Source organism: Papaver somniferum, unplaced genomic scaffold (genome assembly GCF_003573695.1).
Source record: "Papaver somniferum cultivar HN1 unplaced genomic scaffold, ASM357369v1 unplaced-scaffold_128, whole genome shotgun sequence".
Classification (NCBI taxonomy): domain Eukaryota; kingdom Viridiplantae; phylum Streptophyta; class Magnoliopsida; order Ranunculales; family Papaveraceae; genus Papaver; species Papaver somniferum.
The window spans coordinates 128,009-146,526 of NW_020621936.1; the positions used below are offsets into that span (position 1 = coordinate 128,009).

At 35.3% G+C, this 18,518-nt stretch overlaps 1 protein-coding gene and 1 long non-coding RNA gene across 3 annotated transcripts; one reads left to right on the plus strand and one right to left on the minus strand.

The window, feature by feature from the left end:
- Window positions 1–10,542: 10,542 nt before the first annotated feature.
- Window positions 10,543–15,183, plus strand: LOC113331982 (replication protein A 70 kDa DNA-binding subunit C-like). Of its 2 annotated transcripts, none has more exons than XM_026578637.1 (9): window positions 10,543–11,089; window positions 11,914–12,128; window positions 12,213–12,450; window positions 12,915–13,014; window positions 13,090–13,220; window positions 13,313–13,403; window positions 13,507–13,639; window positions 13,919–14,295; window positions 14,717–15,183. In XM_026578637.1, exons 2-8 carry the CDS (start codon window positions 11,934–11,936, stop codon window positions 14,081–14,083), a joined length of 1,053 nt encoding a protein of 350 aa, XP_026434422.1. In that variant the 5' UTR covers window positions 10,543–11,089; window positions 11,914–11,933; the 3' UTR covers window positions 14,084–14,295; window positions 14,717–15,183. The 2 variants fall into 2 exon arrangements, with proteins under 2 accessions (XP_026434422.1, XP_026434423.1); XM_026578638.1 differs by having other exon boundaries at window positions 13,322–13,403.
- Window positions 15,184–15,286: 103 nt separating this feature from the next.
- LOC113331983 lies at window positions 15,287–17,566 on the minus strand. Its single transcript, XR_003351249.1, has 3 exons — window positions 17,261–17,566; window positions 16,182–16,273; window positions 15,287–15,721 (listed from the first exon to the last, which is right to left on the minus strand). It is a non-coding gene; the product is annotated as an uncharacterized LOC113331983 (long non-coding RNA).
- Between the last annotated feature and the right edge of the window lie 952 nt (window positions 17,567–18,518).

Sequence of the window (18,518 nt, forward strand, 5' to 3'; positions counted from 1 at the left end):
CTGGTTTTTGAGTTCGTAAACTTCAAACTCAACAGAATTTCACGGACGTGAATTTTCGCCAGTACGCGTACCCAACCTGTCTCCTTCACCAATACCGCATGCACACATATGCACGCACTTGGTTTCCGGCACATGGATTTATACACTAATGTGCGAACACACTATATGCTTACATCCATAGGTTGTTATGTAATTTCAACTCTACATTTCAATCATTGAAACATTCTTCTATAATGTTATAATACTCGTTAGACATAAAGAATCGTCATCAAAGCTATTTTCAAGATTGAAATGTCACCATGACTTTCTTAACGGGTAAAGATGAAAATGGTTAAAGCAAAAGCTTACCAACACGTATTTCGAGAAAAAGATAGGTGAGTAAACTCGGCTCGAAATATCAAATGTGTATGTATGAAAACTATCATACTTATACGACATTTGTATCTAGAGTAGGAGATAGAGTAGATAGACTTTTGAGTGACAAGATGAGTTCAAGTCTCCACATACCTTTTGGTCAGATGAAGTTCCACTGGTTCCTTGAGTAGTTCTCCGTCTTTGCAAGATAATCATCGTGGAGTCTGGAGCTCAACTATTCCTAACTATCCTAGACCGAGACTTAGTCATAAGTATACTAGAAATCAAGACATATAGTTTTGATCACTAATATTGACAAACATGCTTGAGATAGCAACGCATGCGAGTTCGACCGATCAATGCTCTAACAATAATATCAATGTAGAACCTTGATAGACTTGTATTTATGTATGGTATACACAAATTGATATTGTATTTGTTGTTTGTTAAGGTGCATAATGAGTCTAATGCGTTCTTATGTGAGATTCAAACATGGAATATATTTGGATACCTCTAGTGATAGTGATGAAGAAGAAAAAGCTTTGCTAATGTTTGCACAATTATTTTTGGATGAACGATTGTGTATTATTAGACAACCTGTACCAAGGGAGGTACAGACACGTAGTGTAATAACGCGTGATCGAGTGTGGCATGATGCCAAAATGATGAATGATTATTTTATGCCTGGAACCGGTTATACCTCTGGACAATTCAAACAACGTCTAGGAATGAGGGAAGACTTATTCGAGAAATTGTTAGGAAAATTGCTTGAAGTGGATCCGGAATGGCATCAACGTCCGTATGCAACCGGTATTATGGGGCATTATCCGCATATGAAATTAGTTGTCGTGATGAAATGTTTATGCAAAAGTACGCCAGCTGATAGTGTTGATGATTACACTCGTATGGGTGCCACCATAATATACAAGTATCTAAAAAGATTTTGCCACACCGTGTGCATGACTTTTGGAGAAAGATATTTCTTGGAATGCTTGGTAGTGTTGATTGTATGCAATGGCCATGGAAGAATTGTCTGGTAGCTTGGCAAGGAACTTACCGGGTTAAAGATAAAGAGAGTAGTTTGGTATTATAGGTGGTGGCATCATACGATTTGTGGTTTTGGCATGCTTTTCTTGGAATGCCTGGATCAAACAACGATTTGAATGTGTTGGCTTACTCACCCCTTTTCGATAACATGCTAAAGGGTGTAGCATCTCCATGCAATTTTGTCATCAACGATCACCAATACAATATGGGTTATTTCTTAGCCGATGGTATCTATCCAAAGTTGACTACAATTGTACAAGCTTTTGCTCAGACATTTGACATTCCCGACTATGTGAGGTTCAACAAGTATCAAATGGCTAAAAGAAAGGATGTCAAGCGTGCTTTTGGAGTGCTTCAGGGTAAATTCAGAATTGTCGGATCTCCCTGTAAGTATTGGCACCAATCTGTTTTGAACCTAATTATGAAATGTTATCTTATTTTACACAACATTATTATCGAGCATGAACGTCGGGATACGAATTGTGGCAGAGTTCTTCCTGTTCCGATTCCGGAACCTACCGTTAGTGGTCGTGTATTTATGTCATCTCTGAAAAACCTAGAACCTCACCTACAACTAAGAAATGATCTTGTGAAGCACATTGTTGCGCGTCCTGGTAGAGGAGGCGCGGCAGGGGACTTGTCTAGTTTGGAGGGTTCAGATGGAATACGTGGTACTTCCATCATCAGAAGGAGATTATGAGGATACAGACTTAGAAGAAGAAGTTGTTCCCGGCCAAAACGCGGAAGGAGCATTTGCGTATTATGGAGATTACAATAATCAAATCCTAGATGACTTTGAACATGCAGATGAACATGTTCATGCATACACACACGTGGGAGACGAATATGAACATGATGGAGATGAAAATGAGGATTCCGGCGATGAGGAGTATTCTGACGATGATGATGAGGATTCTTCGGATAAGGATGATGATGAGGAGGACGATGATGAGGATTCAGATGTGATGATGATGATGTTGAGGCATAGGATGTATTTCACTGTCGTGTTTTAAGATTTCGAATGTTACATGCACTTGTAATAACAAATTTTAAATTATTTTTTGGGTTGCAATTATGTACGCAAATGATAACGTTCATATTTGATGGCATATGGTTTACAATCACGATAATCCTTGAAATCGTTTAAACAGTATGTGGATATGTATAGATATCCGTGAAATCTGCAAATACAGTATAAGGATTAGTATACTTATCCATGAAATTTTATTCTATAATGTATACATATGTATACTGACCATGTATAAAGGATTCACAATCTCTTTACCATTGAACACATTAGTTCGACCAACCGTGTTCTTCATTTTCAAAAATAAGTGTTGTCCAAGTTGTTATTCACCACAGTTTTCTCAGTTAATTATGGTGGGTTATATTCCAGATGAAGATGAATTGATAGTTAGTTTATGGGTTGAAGTTCATCTAGAGAATGAAGAAGAAGATGAACAACTAAATAACACAAACCTTTTGGAGCAGTTGTTGCAAAGGTTGACTATACATAACGAGAATCCGAATAAACGAACGGTTACGTATCTGAAACAAAGGTTAAACATTATAACTTCAGACGTGAAAGTATATGTATCGACACATAGATCGTTATATTTATGGAGGGCTCTTGTACCTTCGGAAATCGTAAGAAACTTACCGGTTACCTATCAAACATTTTTTTAAGTATGTATACTGAATTGTTGAATAATTTAATTGTAAATTGATATTGTTTTCTTTTGTTGTAGGAGAAAAAGGCTTTGGATAGTTACCAAAAAAAGATGGGGAAACCTTTTAGATTTTTAACTGCTATGTCATTTTGAAAAACAGTTTCTCAGAGTATAACCCTTCCCCCTTTGAAGATTCATCATCTCAATCATCAGATGAAAAGTAAATATTTTAAATGAAGATAGGTTTTGTGGGTATATTTCTTTGTAAACCCTCGCGAGATATAACTCGTCCAATATGGTCGCCCATTGGTTTAAATGTTGGTTGAACGTACTTAGTGTAATCGTTAATCATATGAATATGAAAATAACTATTATTATTTATTGTAGAAGCATATTACTAAAAATTCATCACATTTAAAATCTCACACATACTAATTATAAAAAAACACATTACATCAATTGATATTCGATTAAACTAAAACAACACTTATTCAGCCCATGCCACCGTTCCACACTCAAGGCATCTCCAGTAACGTTTTCCATATGTTTTTTTTGCACTTGAACGGTGCATTTCCATAAAGAAATAACAACTTTCAGTTTCACACAGAATCCCCTTGGTGCATTCAAACTCCACCTTTCATTTTAGTTTGAAGTTTTTGCAGAGTTCTTCAACTTTTTATTGTTTGATTGCATCTTTCTTTGCATCCTCCAAACATTGTGCTTCTCCCAGAAATTTAGCATACTCACATTCCAAATGCCTTATCTTCTCCGATATCGACTCTTTTACCTTCCTTGTGCCAGTGCAACCACGTTGGGGACATTTTTTATATAGCCATGGGCATTGAAGAAGACTATGATTATCCATGAAAAAACATGGAAAAACCTCGTTTGCTTCCACACATACTATTTGTTTTCCATTTCTACTCGAACTGTTAGACTACATGATTGAAGTTTATATTTGAGAATGAATTGAGAGTTATGTTGGTTAGAAAAAATGTTCTATATTTATAGAAAGAAATATATAGCTGTTGGACACGATATATAAGAAATAGAGTCGTTGGGAACGAGTTCTAATAAATATAGCCGTTGGGCACGAGTTCTAATAAATAGAGCCGTTGGACACGAGTTCTAAGAAATATGGCCGTTGGGAACGATTCCTATATAAGGAAGATAACCCATTCTTCTTTCCAGCATCAATCTACCCATTCTTATTTGCAGTAACAATCTTTGAGTTGTAAATGAAACCTATACATCTATTCAACGGAAAATCAATCAGCAACTACCAACTCAGTCGAAGAAATTCTTAGAAGATGCAAGCGAACAACCCAATCAATTTCTGCAATGGAAAAAGAGATAGGCAACATAGGAGATCATTCTTCTACGAAAGCAGCAACATTGTCATCACCTACCAAATATATTAATCGGATTGATGAAGTGTTAAGCAAACGAAAATACACTAAAGAAACCAAAGATTCATCATCGGTTGCGGCAGAATACGAAGAAAAGCTCAAGGCATAGAAACGAGGTCAATAACAAATGCAACTGAGGGAAAGGTTAAAGGATGTTGAAGAAGAGATGGAATGGATTAGAAACTTTTACCTGCTGAAGGATGATTTTCCAGAAGATCCTAAAGATCAAACTGTATTTTGGATTCATGTTGGTTGGGGTCCTTTCGTTAAACCGACAGGCAAACAAGCACGCTTTGATTATGAACCATCCCACATTTGTTCAAGGAAACATCATGTTAGGAAATTATGCATTGCATACAATGAGTTTCTTCATAGGTACAGAAGGGACAGGTCCGCTGCACAAGCTGCATATAAAGCCTGGAGAGGAGAACCTTTTTATCTTATCGAAGCGGCATTGATCGTTGAATCTCACACCAAGAAAAATAATAACATGTAATGTATTCAGACCTATCGTGCATCATGTTAAGAAAAGAGGGTAGAACAATACCCTCCTAATCAAGTGATAATGAAGTTATTAATTTTAATCGAATGATCTGTTGTAGTTTTTTTTAAAGTTATTGATGAACATTAGTTTAATGAAGTGATAATGAAGTTATTAATTTGAATTTGAATATCGTTTGGTTACAACACATTGAAACATTCAATTAATTCAAACAACAATTTAAACAAATTTACACAACACATTTAAAATTAAGTTAACAACAATACTAACTAGAAATTTAGGACAACACTTTTAATTTAAACATGTACTATAAATTAAAAAACTAAACTCAATAAAAGATAAAACAATTAGAGATGGATTACATCTTCATCTTCTGAATCTTCAACGCTGATTATATTTATCCCCTTCAAAATCTCCTTTTGCTTGCATCGATAATATTGTTTTTCGTTGGGAGCTAACCGAATAAGGTCCATAGACATTATTGCATTGTCTTGATTTAAATGCATTTGTTGTCGATGCATTTGATTAGTCTGTTGTTGAAGAGTTTTCAAATTGATTTGATCTTCCATTTGATAACTCGGTTGTTGAGTATACCCCCAAAATTTTTGGTATTGGCATTCTTGTTCCATTCTCATTTTTTCATTCCTTGATCGTGTTTCCTTAAGATACTCCAAAATACTAGAACTTTGTTGATAGATCTTATCTTCTTCCATCTTAACCGAAGATGTTCCCTCATCACCTTCTCTAAATATACCTTCCTCACGATCCTTCTGTCTGGCTAGCTTTTTGGCTTTCTTTGTTCCTATAGGACATGCATTTTCCTTGTATTTCCAACGAGTTTCTCCATTGGGAAGAACTTCAGTACCATCTTCGACGGATACAAAGTTACGATGATTATCAAACAACTCACTGTTTTGGCTCACAGTCAGTTCATAGTTATATCCATAGACCTTTTCTCTAAACAATTCATAACATGCATCACAATGGTTGTCCTCTTTGTTCCTGAAATTGCAAGCGATCATCTCTTGTTTGAAAAATTATATAAGAAACATTAGGTTTATTACTATTATCATCAAGTATATGTAAAAACTTAAAAAATTAATAGAACTTACCAAATCTTCGTGGTTCGCACCGCTTTTGGTTTGCCGATATATAGCGTTAAGAATGGACACGAATTCTTTGACATCTTTTTTAATATTTCTCATCTTGGTTTTTAAAGCTTCCCAATCTCTTTCATTTGGATTGCCATTGCGTTGCTCAAAATTTCATGAATACGTATCCAAAACATAGCGGTTTTTTGCGCCGAACTTACAATTTCGTCTATACTCACATAAATAAAAGCAATAGTAAGATCAAGCTCTTCTTGTGTGACAAAGTTAAGTACCATTTTGAATGAAACTAAGATAAAAAAACTTGAGTGGTAGAATAAATCTAAAAATCAAAGAGGTATAGTAAGATGAAGAGAAAGAAGAAATCCATTGATGTAAGAAGGAGAAAATAAGAAATCAATTAATTTGGTGTGGTTTAAGTTGAGAATTAGAGTGGTATTTATAGAGGATTTTGGAAAAGTGGTCGTTGGGATCCGACGGTGTGGAAAATAGAGTCGTTATTAATGATGGATGGTTAGGATTGGATGTGAGAGAGGTGTAAAAAAAAGGTCAAACAAATATAATTCTCGAAACGGGTACCCAGTAGCCGTGTAAAAAGATACGCGTACTGAGTAGTCGTAGCAACGGTTATACGAGTACTCAGTACGCTTAAAACGTAAAAAAATACGGGTACTGAGTACCCGTATGATTTTCCTTCCCTACAGGCGTGATCAGATGTGATCAGCCGAGTAGGGAAATGTGTTGATATCCCTACACGAGTAGGGATATGGAAGACCATAACACTTGCGTTTTTGGATTTTGAGGGATACAGAGGGATAGGGAAGGGATAACTAGCACCATAGTGCTAGCTCTTATATATGCATATTGAATAGATGTACTATCACACCTGCTTCTCGATCCAATAAAAGCATAAATAAGCCTATTCATAATAATAAATGGAATATGATGTCATAGGGATCCATATATAAGCACCGAATTAACAGTATCAACTGAAGCTAAAAAGACCACCGTTGATGGTGGATTTTTGACGAGGACTACAATTATAAAATTATAAGTTTTATATATTTATGACCCGACTTCAGACAAATATATGAAATTCACATTTATAATTTAGACATGAAAGTTTATATTATGACGATTTTTGACTGATCATGTAACCTCCTCAAACCATAAATATATGGCAGTAATATTGAGACTTCCCTGACTGAGCCATCGATATTCCTTATATTTTTATATACTGCACGACTCAGTATTCAATTATGTATAGAATCTTAATGATTGGACAACTCCTAGATGGATTGACCACTAGGCAGATTGTCTGCTAGTATATAGCCATCAATTAACTAATTCTAATATTATATTCTTCGATTGAATTCCTGGAAAATATTTTTATTTTCATAATAATATTTTATAGCTTCAATTTATGGATTTTTCTGACTGAATTTCATGGATTAATAATCAATATTCAACTTCCGGCATACTGGCTACTACCGTGTAAGCCCCGAGAAAACGGTGCGGGTGTATTTAGTAATAATGCTCAAACCCAAAAATTGACAAACGAGCATATGGAAAATTCACCAAAATAGGATGAATATAAAAGAAAAAAGAAGTGCGGGACTGGGCCCCACCGAATGGCCATGCCGCCAGTGGCGCGTTCCCCTCCCTTTTTCACTTTTAAATGTTTATTATTATTTTCCTAAATCTTAACTCCTGCATTCAAGCAAACTTTTCATTTTCTATATTTTTGTCAAATATTGCTCAATTCGTTGGTTAATTAAGAAAATGGTCCCACGAACATTAGGTCTTTATGCAATATAATATATAAAAATATTATGATATTTCCAAATACTGGACGTTTAAGCAAAAATCTTACTTGATCATTTAAACAAAATTAAGAGTTTTAAGTCAAGATCAAACTATTTTGAAAATACAAAATAATGCTCGAACGACCATTGAAAAATACCAAAATTCTAAGGAATGGACATGAGTCGATCGACATGGTGACTCGTGCATCACCATGGAAAGTCAGTCCACTTGGCCACCTTGGCCGGCTGGCCTATCATTCCTTAAACCATGTTTTGATTAGTCCTCCACTTGGTTAATCCTCCATTTTTGGTTAGTCCTCTTCACACCAATTGGAAAATCCTTCATACTGGTCTCTCCACCCCCAACGCATGGTCCTCGTACCCATTAGTCGGTTGACATTTCTACTCATATCGGAAAGTCCACCATATCCTGGATCCAAGGCTTCATGATATTTAGGTTTTATATTTGATGATAATTTCCATCGAGTCTGAGCATCAATAATTTTCATATTGATCAAACTATCAATATTTTAATTAATATTTAATATTCGGTCCTGCTACAACATTTTTTATTACTCGATTGACCAAGAAGCAACATTTCATTGGACGACCATCCGCTTGGTTGATCATCAAATGTTTACCAATATTCTAAGTTGTACTTTGCCATTCGATGACTCATGACACTGCGGATCGAGGATGAGTATTCTATCATAACTCAGCGATATCTAATTTCTTGTCAAATACTTGATATATTAGAATACATGTTGGTCCATGATCGAGCAATCTCATTAGACCGACATTCATCAATTTTAATCATTCGAGTATCATTGTTGCCTCAGCTGGCACAATAATTATCAAACACCAACGTAAAAAATTATTACCATATATACACTTTGAAAGTGATTTTTGAAAAAAAAAAATCATTACCAAACCCTGCCTAATTTACTTCGACTCTAATCTTCTGCCACACGTTGTGTCACTACAACCCCATAAGTTTTTTAAAAAATAAACAAATTATATCACTCGTTTTTCTCAAAATTCAACAACTCAAAAAATTAAAGAAACAAATCAAATTTAATCTCAACAATCAAAGATACGGCTCAAAAAGATGGAATTTCAAAATCAAGATTCTATCGACCTATGATTCTATGAAAGATTCATTGTGCAAGAAAAAACTAAATCGTTATTCCAACTAAGAAACTCAACAACAATAACAAGAAAAAACCTAGAAAAAACAAAGTAGTATTCAAGTACAATTAAAAGATTTTCATGGTATTTTACATTTTAAAATGCAAAAAGTATCACATGAATCACATATATTTTATAGTATAAAATATAAAGTAGTAAATGTGAATCATAAATGAAAAAAAGTGAATTTTTAAAATATTATTATATTGCGTAAGATGATTTTTAGGTTATCCACAAAAGATGTTTATTGTTAGTGATACGAAAAAGTAATACTGAAGTAGTACCAAAAACCTAAAGAAAGATAATATCAGTAGTACTACTTTCTCATGCTAATAGTTTGATTTTTCACAATTATGCTTTCTTATGTTGTTTTATCTTGGTCTTTTTTGTCCTTCAATATTTCATTCCCTCGGAAATTAATGATGTGCAAATATTATATATATTTTAAAGAGAATGATCTGACGGAAAGAGTGAGTTGAATCTCAAAGAGAATTTAGATTTCATATTTAAATTTGATGTTCTACTCGTATTCTTTACAGTAGTTAGCATTCCTCGTTCCTCCCTAATAGATGAATTTTTGGGAGGTCGGCTAGAGTGTAATGCATGTACTGAGGTTGTCAATAAATTCTGTATATTTGGATTCACAAAATTTCTATTATTCGAGATGTTTGTTATATCTGATGGAGTCTCTTTGCATCATGTTGACCACTCAAAAGGTTTTCACTATCCGGGAAGGAGTATTTTGACTCATCATCGTGCCACCTTCGCCACACAACTACTCTTTTCATCAGGTTAGTCTTTTAGAAAGTTTTTTTAAGGACTTGTTACAGATCAAGCTAGGTCTTAGGTCTTGTGGGTCTATAAGATCTATTACTCTGAGTTGGGGGTTAGGTGTGGAGTTTATGTTTTCAGCGGTTGTGGTTAGTGCACATAATATTTGGGCATATATTAAGTATTAGGTTGTTTTATATACTATTTAGACTCCTGATATTGTTTCGTTTTAGAATTTTGATTAATGATCACTAAATCAGTTTTACAGATCATAAGAATAGCCTGAGCAGTTTTAATTTGGTTATTATTACATCCAAACCATATTTTATCTTTGTTGCGTAATTTATATATTCAAATCATATTTCAAAGAAAGTATATAAAGGATGACTTGCCACATTTTATCATAACAATATTACTATGAAATGATTAAAAATGTTGTTGCAATTGGAATACCCTACAAGTATTATGTTAAATAAATAGTGTCATTATTTTTGGATGGTAACTATTGTTACTAGTCATGATATGATTCAAAACACCGAAATTCAGGCAAGTTAAATGACTAATGTTTATTTGTTAGGTGAGACATCCCTTTCTAGTTGTAGATTTTTTTCTTTTTTGAGGATAATTTTTTTTTCTATTGAAACCAAAAAAAAAGGCAAGCACATAACAATGCAACATAGAGCCATAACAAATTCCAAGAGCAACTCCAACAACTCTAGATACCATGAAGTACTTAACATGTGAATATCATTGCTTACACAACAGTAGTGTATGCTGTGTCACGGGACGGCTGGGATACATCCGATGTATCAACTAGCGGCTGTGATCTCTCCCTCCCCTCCCAGATGTATTCGATCCAGTGGCTGTCATTGGCCCACCACCTCTGGAAAGATAAAAGAGAATCCGTTCACTATCTTTTGTAACGCCTCAATGAGGCCTGTATTCACTCTGGGTGATTCAGTTCTTCCGTTATCTGTGATTGAATCTTCGATTTCCATTAATTGGATTTTCTCAATAGCATCTCAGGGCCGCTCGGAGTTCCCCTTCAGAAAATTTCACAGATTCTGAAATAAGTGACGATTCTAGGGTTTCCCTAATAATTAGAATTGCGATGGGATTGATTTATTGGTGAAATTAAAGCAAAAGAAACGCACGCCATGGATTTCATTGCCTGCTACCTCTTTAAATTATTTCCAAAAATCACAGGAAATCATCAGTCTCACAGGTTCACCATGTAAGTTTCCACTCTCTTCCTTCCGTTTACAATTTCTATTTTTTTTTATTTTCAGCAACAGATCCGTGGATTTTTATTTTTTTTTGGATTTGTATTGTAATGCTAATGAAACGATTAGTATTGATTGGTGTCTTGGTGATGCGTCTTATCTATGGATTCAATTAGCACCAGTAGTTTTGTTTTTTTGATCTGTCACTTGATTATATTTTGGCAGCCATAGATTCAGTTAGCGCCCGTAGTTTAAAATTCTCCCTTGGTTTTCCATTTTTTTCTTGCTACGTCCATCGACATAATCGATTTATTTAAAAAATCTCGCAAAAAAAAAGGGAATTTGATCTCAGTTATGTTAATTTCAATTTTACTTTAGTAGGGAACATTGTTTCCGTGTCTTTAAAATCCATTTGTTTCACTAAATTTACCGTGATAGGATTGAACCATATCAATTAATAAAAGTTCTTGCCATTGCTGAAATATGCTCTTTTGTCAATAAAAGACACTAAATAGCCATGGACAATTTGATATTGTCAATAAAAACCATTTCAATCCATTCTTACCACATCATATATTTTCGTTAGTCACAAGTTTTATTTTTACACCCTGAAAAGATCTCCCATTTAGTAGAGACCCTGGAAAGATTTAAACAACCAGAAACATCCTGCAACTTGGAATCTCACTAATAACACTACCTACCAGTCACAGTACCACTTATCTCGGAGGTTGTTTCATTAGTTCATGAATTTTACAGTTATGTTAATTTTAATTTACAGTGTCTTTGGACCCTAATTTTTGAATTGTAGTCTGATAGTTGGTTTAAATTCATGTAGCTTCCCAATCAAATAGAGAAATGGCGTCACAGGTTACTTGCAATATTCATAAGGTTGGACCCTTAGCCACACAGGACACACTCAAGAGCTTACCATCGCTTGACGAAGGAAAAACAAGCATCGTTACCGTCCGTGTTACCCGGAAATGGGAAGAGTTGGACTTTATGTCGACCAACGACGTTACCAGCATTGATATGGTTATTGTTGACGAGCAGGTAACAATCCAGACTAAATAGGCACATAAATAAATTTGAATAAATCAATTAAATTGGGATGTGCTAACACGTTCATTGATATAGGGGGAAGAATTACACGCTGTCATACCCAAAAATCTTATTTGGAAGTTTGATAAGTTGATTCGGGAGGGGTGTCTGTACTCTATGCAGAAACTACACTTGACCACTGCTAAACCCAAGTTCTGTCCTGCGCACAATGAGAAGCGGGCCTTCTTCCGGAGCACCACCTCCGTTTCTGCTTTGGATGCGTATTCCGTGTCCATTATTCCCCAGAAAAACCTCCAGAACATACATCTTACAGGTAAATTGAAACTGAACGCTATACATGTGTTGTTTCCCATTTTAATGACCATGATTGAACCTAATCACCGATAGAAGTTCCACACTGCATTATCGCATAACATGAATCGCATTTTCAGTTGACCATGTTTCATTCAAGTGAAACAAATTAACAATTTACATTGTAAGTATGTACTGTGATTGGTCTTATATATGCAATGTATGTAAATAAGATTCATATTTCTAAATCTGGGGGAGTTTAAGTGTACCATTTGATTCTTTGGTTCAAAGTTGTTGATTTATAGTCAACCCAAATGATATGTGTATTTTGCATATAGGTGACTTGTTGTTATATGTGAAATATTTGTTGATATATATCTTTTGATCAGATCATTATCATATTTTCACCCACCTTATTTGGTTACACTAATTTTATCTGTGACACCTGCATTTTTTTTCCTGACCTTTACCACATTTATGATGCAGATGTGGTTGGGTTCTTAAAAACTGTCACGAACATCCAGGTGCTTCAAAGGTCCGGTGGGAAATTAAGACGAATGCGCGAGATCACAATTGAAAATCTCAGGTGAGCGAACTTTGACAAACAAATGATTAATCCGTTAGTGCGAATGCATAATCGAATTCTGTTTTCCTGCCACAGGGGCACAACTATGAAAATTGCTCTATGGGGTTCTGCCGCCAACCAAGTAGGGAATGACCCAATTGATTGCGACTCCGTCCCCCGTCCTGTGGTTGTTGCTGTTTGCTCCACTTTTGTTAAGAACTACCAAGGTATCCCAAGGGTCATTTTCATTAACTAACCCAGTTTCTTTCAGATTTTTTACCTACTTCGTTAAAAGCAAAATCTCTAACTCTAAAGCAAGCTAATTCAGGGAGAATCACCCTATCTTTAACAAATGCCACCAAAGTCTACACTGATGCAGACATAACTGAAGCCGTGGAAATGCGAGAAAGGTTATCAAATACCTCCTCAATTTCGTCTCTGTTTAAGGCTAATATACTTCGTTTTCACTAATTGTGTTTGGGGTTCATTCAATAATCATTTTGTGGTATGCAGGTGCCCCTATGCTAGGCCGCCCCGCCATATTGTGATACCGACTAAGCAGGGCAAATTACCCATACATTTCAATTCTGACAACAGGAAAACAATATCGCAGCTGCTATCCGTCAAATGGGATCCTTCCTGCCAGGTAGATTTCCCATTTCCATGATATCTAAGTTCAAACAAGTAAATGATCGAAAACGGTTCGAACTGTTTCAATTTAATAATGTCTATGTTGTTCAAATCATTGGATTGTTACATCTTTGGATTAATAACAACTTTTAGTCACTTTATGTGATAAGGAATACTGCTTTTTTCCTTGGACATCAACACAGAATTGGGGTTTTAGAGAAATCCATGCTTGCATGTGTGCATACTTATATAAACCAATGCCTCATTTTCGATTTATGTCCATGTTTATATGCAGGCCGCCAATGTTCTCATATGTAACGCCACCGCTACCCATGTGCTGATTGAAATTGGTTGGCACTATCTTGCCTGCCATAGGTGTAGCAAGAAGGTTATGGGTGACGATGGAGACCTTTGGTGCACTAAATGTGAAGCCAAAGTTGAAATGCCCATTGCAAGGTAATCACTCAGAACCTAACTTTCAAAGACTCGGAAATGTCGAAAGCTATCCATCACTTAACCAATGCATGGGTCGATTGTTCCTTTTTGCATCACATGTTCATGGTCCGCTTTGAGGTGGAGGACCACACTGGCACCACAATGTTTGTAGCTCTTGATAGTGAAGTTCAGAAATTGGTCTGTTCTACCACAACTGAGCTCACAGGAGCGTCAGAGGTAAGCCCGTCTCTAGATTTTGGGTTTGATGACATATTTTGGATATGACATTAGCTTGCAAACTTTCATTCTTTGCAACTGAGTTTTGGTCTACCCATGTGTGCATACTTATATATGATAAACCCGTTTGTTATTTTCATCTGTAAATATCATTGAAAGTGATGTGGAGTCTTTCATCTGCCACCAAGTAAATTTACGAAAACACCAAGATGGTCAAATCTTAATTGGTAATTTTTTAAAAATTAAAAGAGTTCAGAGGAGAGTTTAGTAGGGAAGTTGAATTGAATACCTAAGGAGATTGATATTTATAGACCCAAGTGTGCAATCATCGCTAATTCCCTCATCACAAGTATATTATTATGTCTTATTAATTCATGTTCATCCATCAAACTAATGTTGCATTCAATCCTTAATATCACAGGATAATGCAAAATCTGCGATAATATCTGGATTCTCGCAGATACTAAAGCAAGCTGTTGATTTCCAAAATACTATCAATTCCTTCAACATGAAGCAAAACATACCTTCCAGCTTCACCGTCATCCGCATTCACTCCCCTACTCTGCCAGGCAAAGGTGTTTTTGTGACGGTGAAAGACACTGTTGATGTACCGCACACGAAGAAACCTCGCCTTGACGAAACAACTGGGGTGGAGGATATTAAGGATGAAGTTGCCGAATGAGTTGGGCATCGCCACTGGAATATATATAAATAAAACATTACATGAATCTTTGTTCAGTATTGTTGTTTGCTTTCTGTTTTCTTTGTTTCAACTCCATGTTTCGCAGTTTGCTTACGGCCTTGATAACAGTTATGCTTTATTATCAGGTTCCGCGTTTCAACACTAGGTTTTTTTTTTTATAAAAGTTTCAGAACCTTAATTGTCCACACTTCGTGATGGTACTTTATATAATGATACTTTGTTAGTTATTACTGCGTCTCTTACACTTTGTAACTCTGTTTTTCCTAGCACAATATCCCATTCAAAATGTTTTTGTTTCTTTTTTTATAGTCGCATGCTTACTTATGGATATCTTCTTTTTATATTTTGTTCTTAAGAAACATACAATGATGTAAGTTTATGAATGCTGGAGTAATACAAAAGTATGAGAGGCAGAAGTAGCAATACAGGGTGCTATTGTCAAGCAATGAGTAAGAAGACAAGCTATTGCAGACTAACACCCCTGTTGAACTCTATGAGATGTTCAATCCATAAAAAAAATGGAAATCCTGGAAACCTTATAAGTTCAACTTTGGAAGGCTATGCAAAAATGTCGCCATAACGCAGAGATTACGCTACACTTGGAGGAATAGTCGCCAACAGGGTGTCCTAACCAACTGCATAAAACAGTGACATCATAGGTTGTCAAAAAATGAATGGCTCATCTGCAACTTAATGGAAGACAAGACTTGATAAGATGATGACCTGCAGAGATTTCAGATTCTACAAGTGAGTGGCTATACAGTGAAGGCTCTAACTTTCAAAATACAAATCAAAATAATATGCCCTTTTAACAGATTCTACAAGGCACACGGATCAATAATATGCATTGAAAGAACATGCCCTTTTAAGAGTACGATGATTACATGCACAACCAAAAGATTAGACACACAACTACGTACTGAAACTACATTCATGGTGCGTACCTTTAAAAATAGCTAATCAGTTGAGGATCACAATATGATCATTAAAGTGTAAACCCTACATGGGTTTAAGCTGACGATAAAGACAAAAGACTAACAAAAGTGATAAGGGGGTGGTGCTACTACAGGTTGGTGACAGTGATCACTAGAGTGGGAATGTAGACAAGAGTATTACTTTTGATACCTAAAAAACAGATTAATCGATTAAACAATCAAGAATGCAAAATAGGATCAGAACATACCTTTGGATACCAGAAAAATAAATGCATCGCCGATCAAAAATGAATGGCTCATCTGCAACTTAATGGAAGACAAGACTTGATAAGATGATGACCTGCAGAGATTTCAGATTCTACAAGTGAGTGACTATATAGTGAAGGCTCTAACTTTCAAAACACAAATCAAAATAATATGCCCTTTTAACAGATTCTACAAGGCACACGGATCAATAATATGCATTGAAAGAACATGCCCTTTTAAGAGTACGATGATTACACGCACAACCAAAAGATTAGACACACAACTACGCACTGAAACTTAATAATTACCCTCTGGACATGCACGTCATGAGGCAGAACTGCAAAAGTGTTCCAACCATCAAATGATTTGATTGTTGGAAAATTCTTACATCTCTATGACGTTTGGATTCTTTATTATAATGACATAAAATGATTCTACCATGTTTAAGACGTCCGATACATGTTAACCATAATACTCATCAATTTTCTGGCCGTTGGTTGCCCAAATTATCTGCATGGTCTTAAGTTGATATCATTACCCTACAATATCGAGCATACACCCACTTTAAAGTTGAAAATCTGGAAAAATTCCCAACTGCGGAAATGTTTACATGACCATTCCATGCTAACTGTTTCAGACTCTTTAGGTATTTAGTACTTACTTAAGCTATTCAAAATTGCGGAAACATTGATGACCAAGGAAGAATTTTCTCCCTACTGAAGATCTATGTTTGCCTGTTACCCATAGGCTTTACTAACCTATTCACCAATTCTAATTTTTCTGATGAATTTTACCAACCTAAATGGTTTTTGTTGACCTTCATAGGCCAGGTTTAATAGCTTCTTTTGCTGTTGCACAAGAGTTAGTTGTGGCGGTCTGCATCAATAGATGATTCAATTATACAACCATTCAGACTTTTTCACAAACAGGTTGTGCCCTATGTATGAACCCAGTAGAATACCAAAAATTTCATTGATTAACTAACATTCAAAAATCTAAGAAACAGAAATTATAGCGCAAAATATCATTTAACAAATACCAAATTCGATAAAGACTGAATACAATCAACTACGAGTGCTACCTGGGCTTTTTAAATCATCATCGTCCCTGTATTCCAACCTCCATTGGATTATCAAAAGGTTCAAAACACTTAAAATAGAAATCCACTAAGCTGCAATTCAATTTACCCATTAGAATTTTAAGGAATCGATTTAAAATGAAGACAAACATCTCAGTTTTCTTCCGGATTGAAAAAATTTGATGGTATTAAGCCGATTGAAGTTATTGATTTGTGTATTTTCTCAATTGATGAACAGTAGTGGAGGTTCATCCTAATCGTTGAATACCAACAACATAATCCTCTTTAAAGTGCGTGGATGGTATTCGGCCGATTTGAAGTTTTAACAAAGAAATTTTCATTTAAAAAAAAAACAACAAACTGTGGCTTGCACGGTAAAAACAATATCCACTACCGACAACAACGCACCAAAGAATTATACGGTGAGATATAGCCCGTGCCGCAAGGCACGGGTGATTCCCTAATAAGTCTATATATTTGTTTTATATTAGCATTCTTAATTAATATATGTGCATGACCCTACTTCATTAAAGAATATGTTTACATCTCGTCGATATCTTGTTTACATATTGATTATGTCAATTATATAATTTTGGAAAGTTAGTGCCAAGATATTAAATTTAAGGTTCATTTGCTAACTTTGAAAGAGATTAATATTTGAGATTGATATCCTTTATCGTTCTTAATATCAAAATTTGATGTGTTTTCCTTCTCCACTAATTGCACATAACTAATTTACATATTTAGCTAAATATATGAATTTGTATCTGATAGGTGCACAACATGCATGTCTTGAGTGTTAATTCCGTACTTGCTTTAGTTATATTTCTTGCACTATGACTAGTTATTATGTATGTTTTTCCATTTGGCCGCCTTTATTAGGATGAATCAACCAAAAGAAGTGGAACTGGTTTTAAAAGAGCAATGAAGTAAAGTCTGTTGATGGAGAAGAACCGAAGACCAAGAATAACTTGTTCAAACCCATGAATTCCTTTCATCATCTTAGAAAAAATGAAAAGACGAACCCACTAAAAAAGATTGAGGTCATTCCTAGGTCGTACGAAGAAGTATGAGCAAAACACTAAAATCAACTTTGATTTGGTTTTTGTTGGTTTTGGGGAGCCTGCACGAGTGGAACCAAGAAGTTGCGTTTTGAGTCAGTTGACTTATAAATCAAAGAAACTTGGTCATAATAGGTTCCTAAATCCTAGAAAGATAGGATACTTGAGGCCAAGTATTGAAGGCTATGTAAAACGACATC

Excerpts from the sequence above, each read along its gene's own strand:
- LOC113331982 (XM_026578637.1), top strand. The coding sequence starts at position 11,934 with ATGGCGTCACAGGTTACTTGCAATATTCATAAGGTTGGACCCTTAGCC. Across the intron at positions 13,015-13,089 it reads ATCACAATTGAAAATCTCAG|GGGCACAACTATGAAAATTG; the intron begins GTGAGCGAACTT and ends TTCCTGCCACAG. Across the intron at positions 13,221-13,312 it reads TTTTGTTAAGAACTACCAAG|CTAATTCAGGGAGAATCACC; the intron begins GTATCCCAAGGG and ends CTCTAAAGCAAG.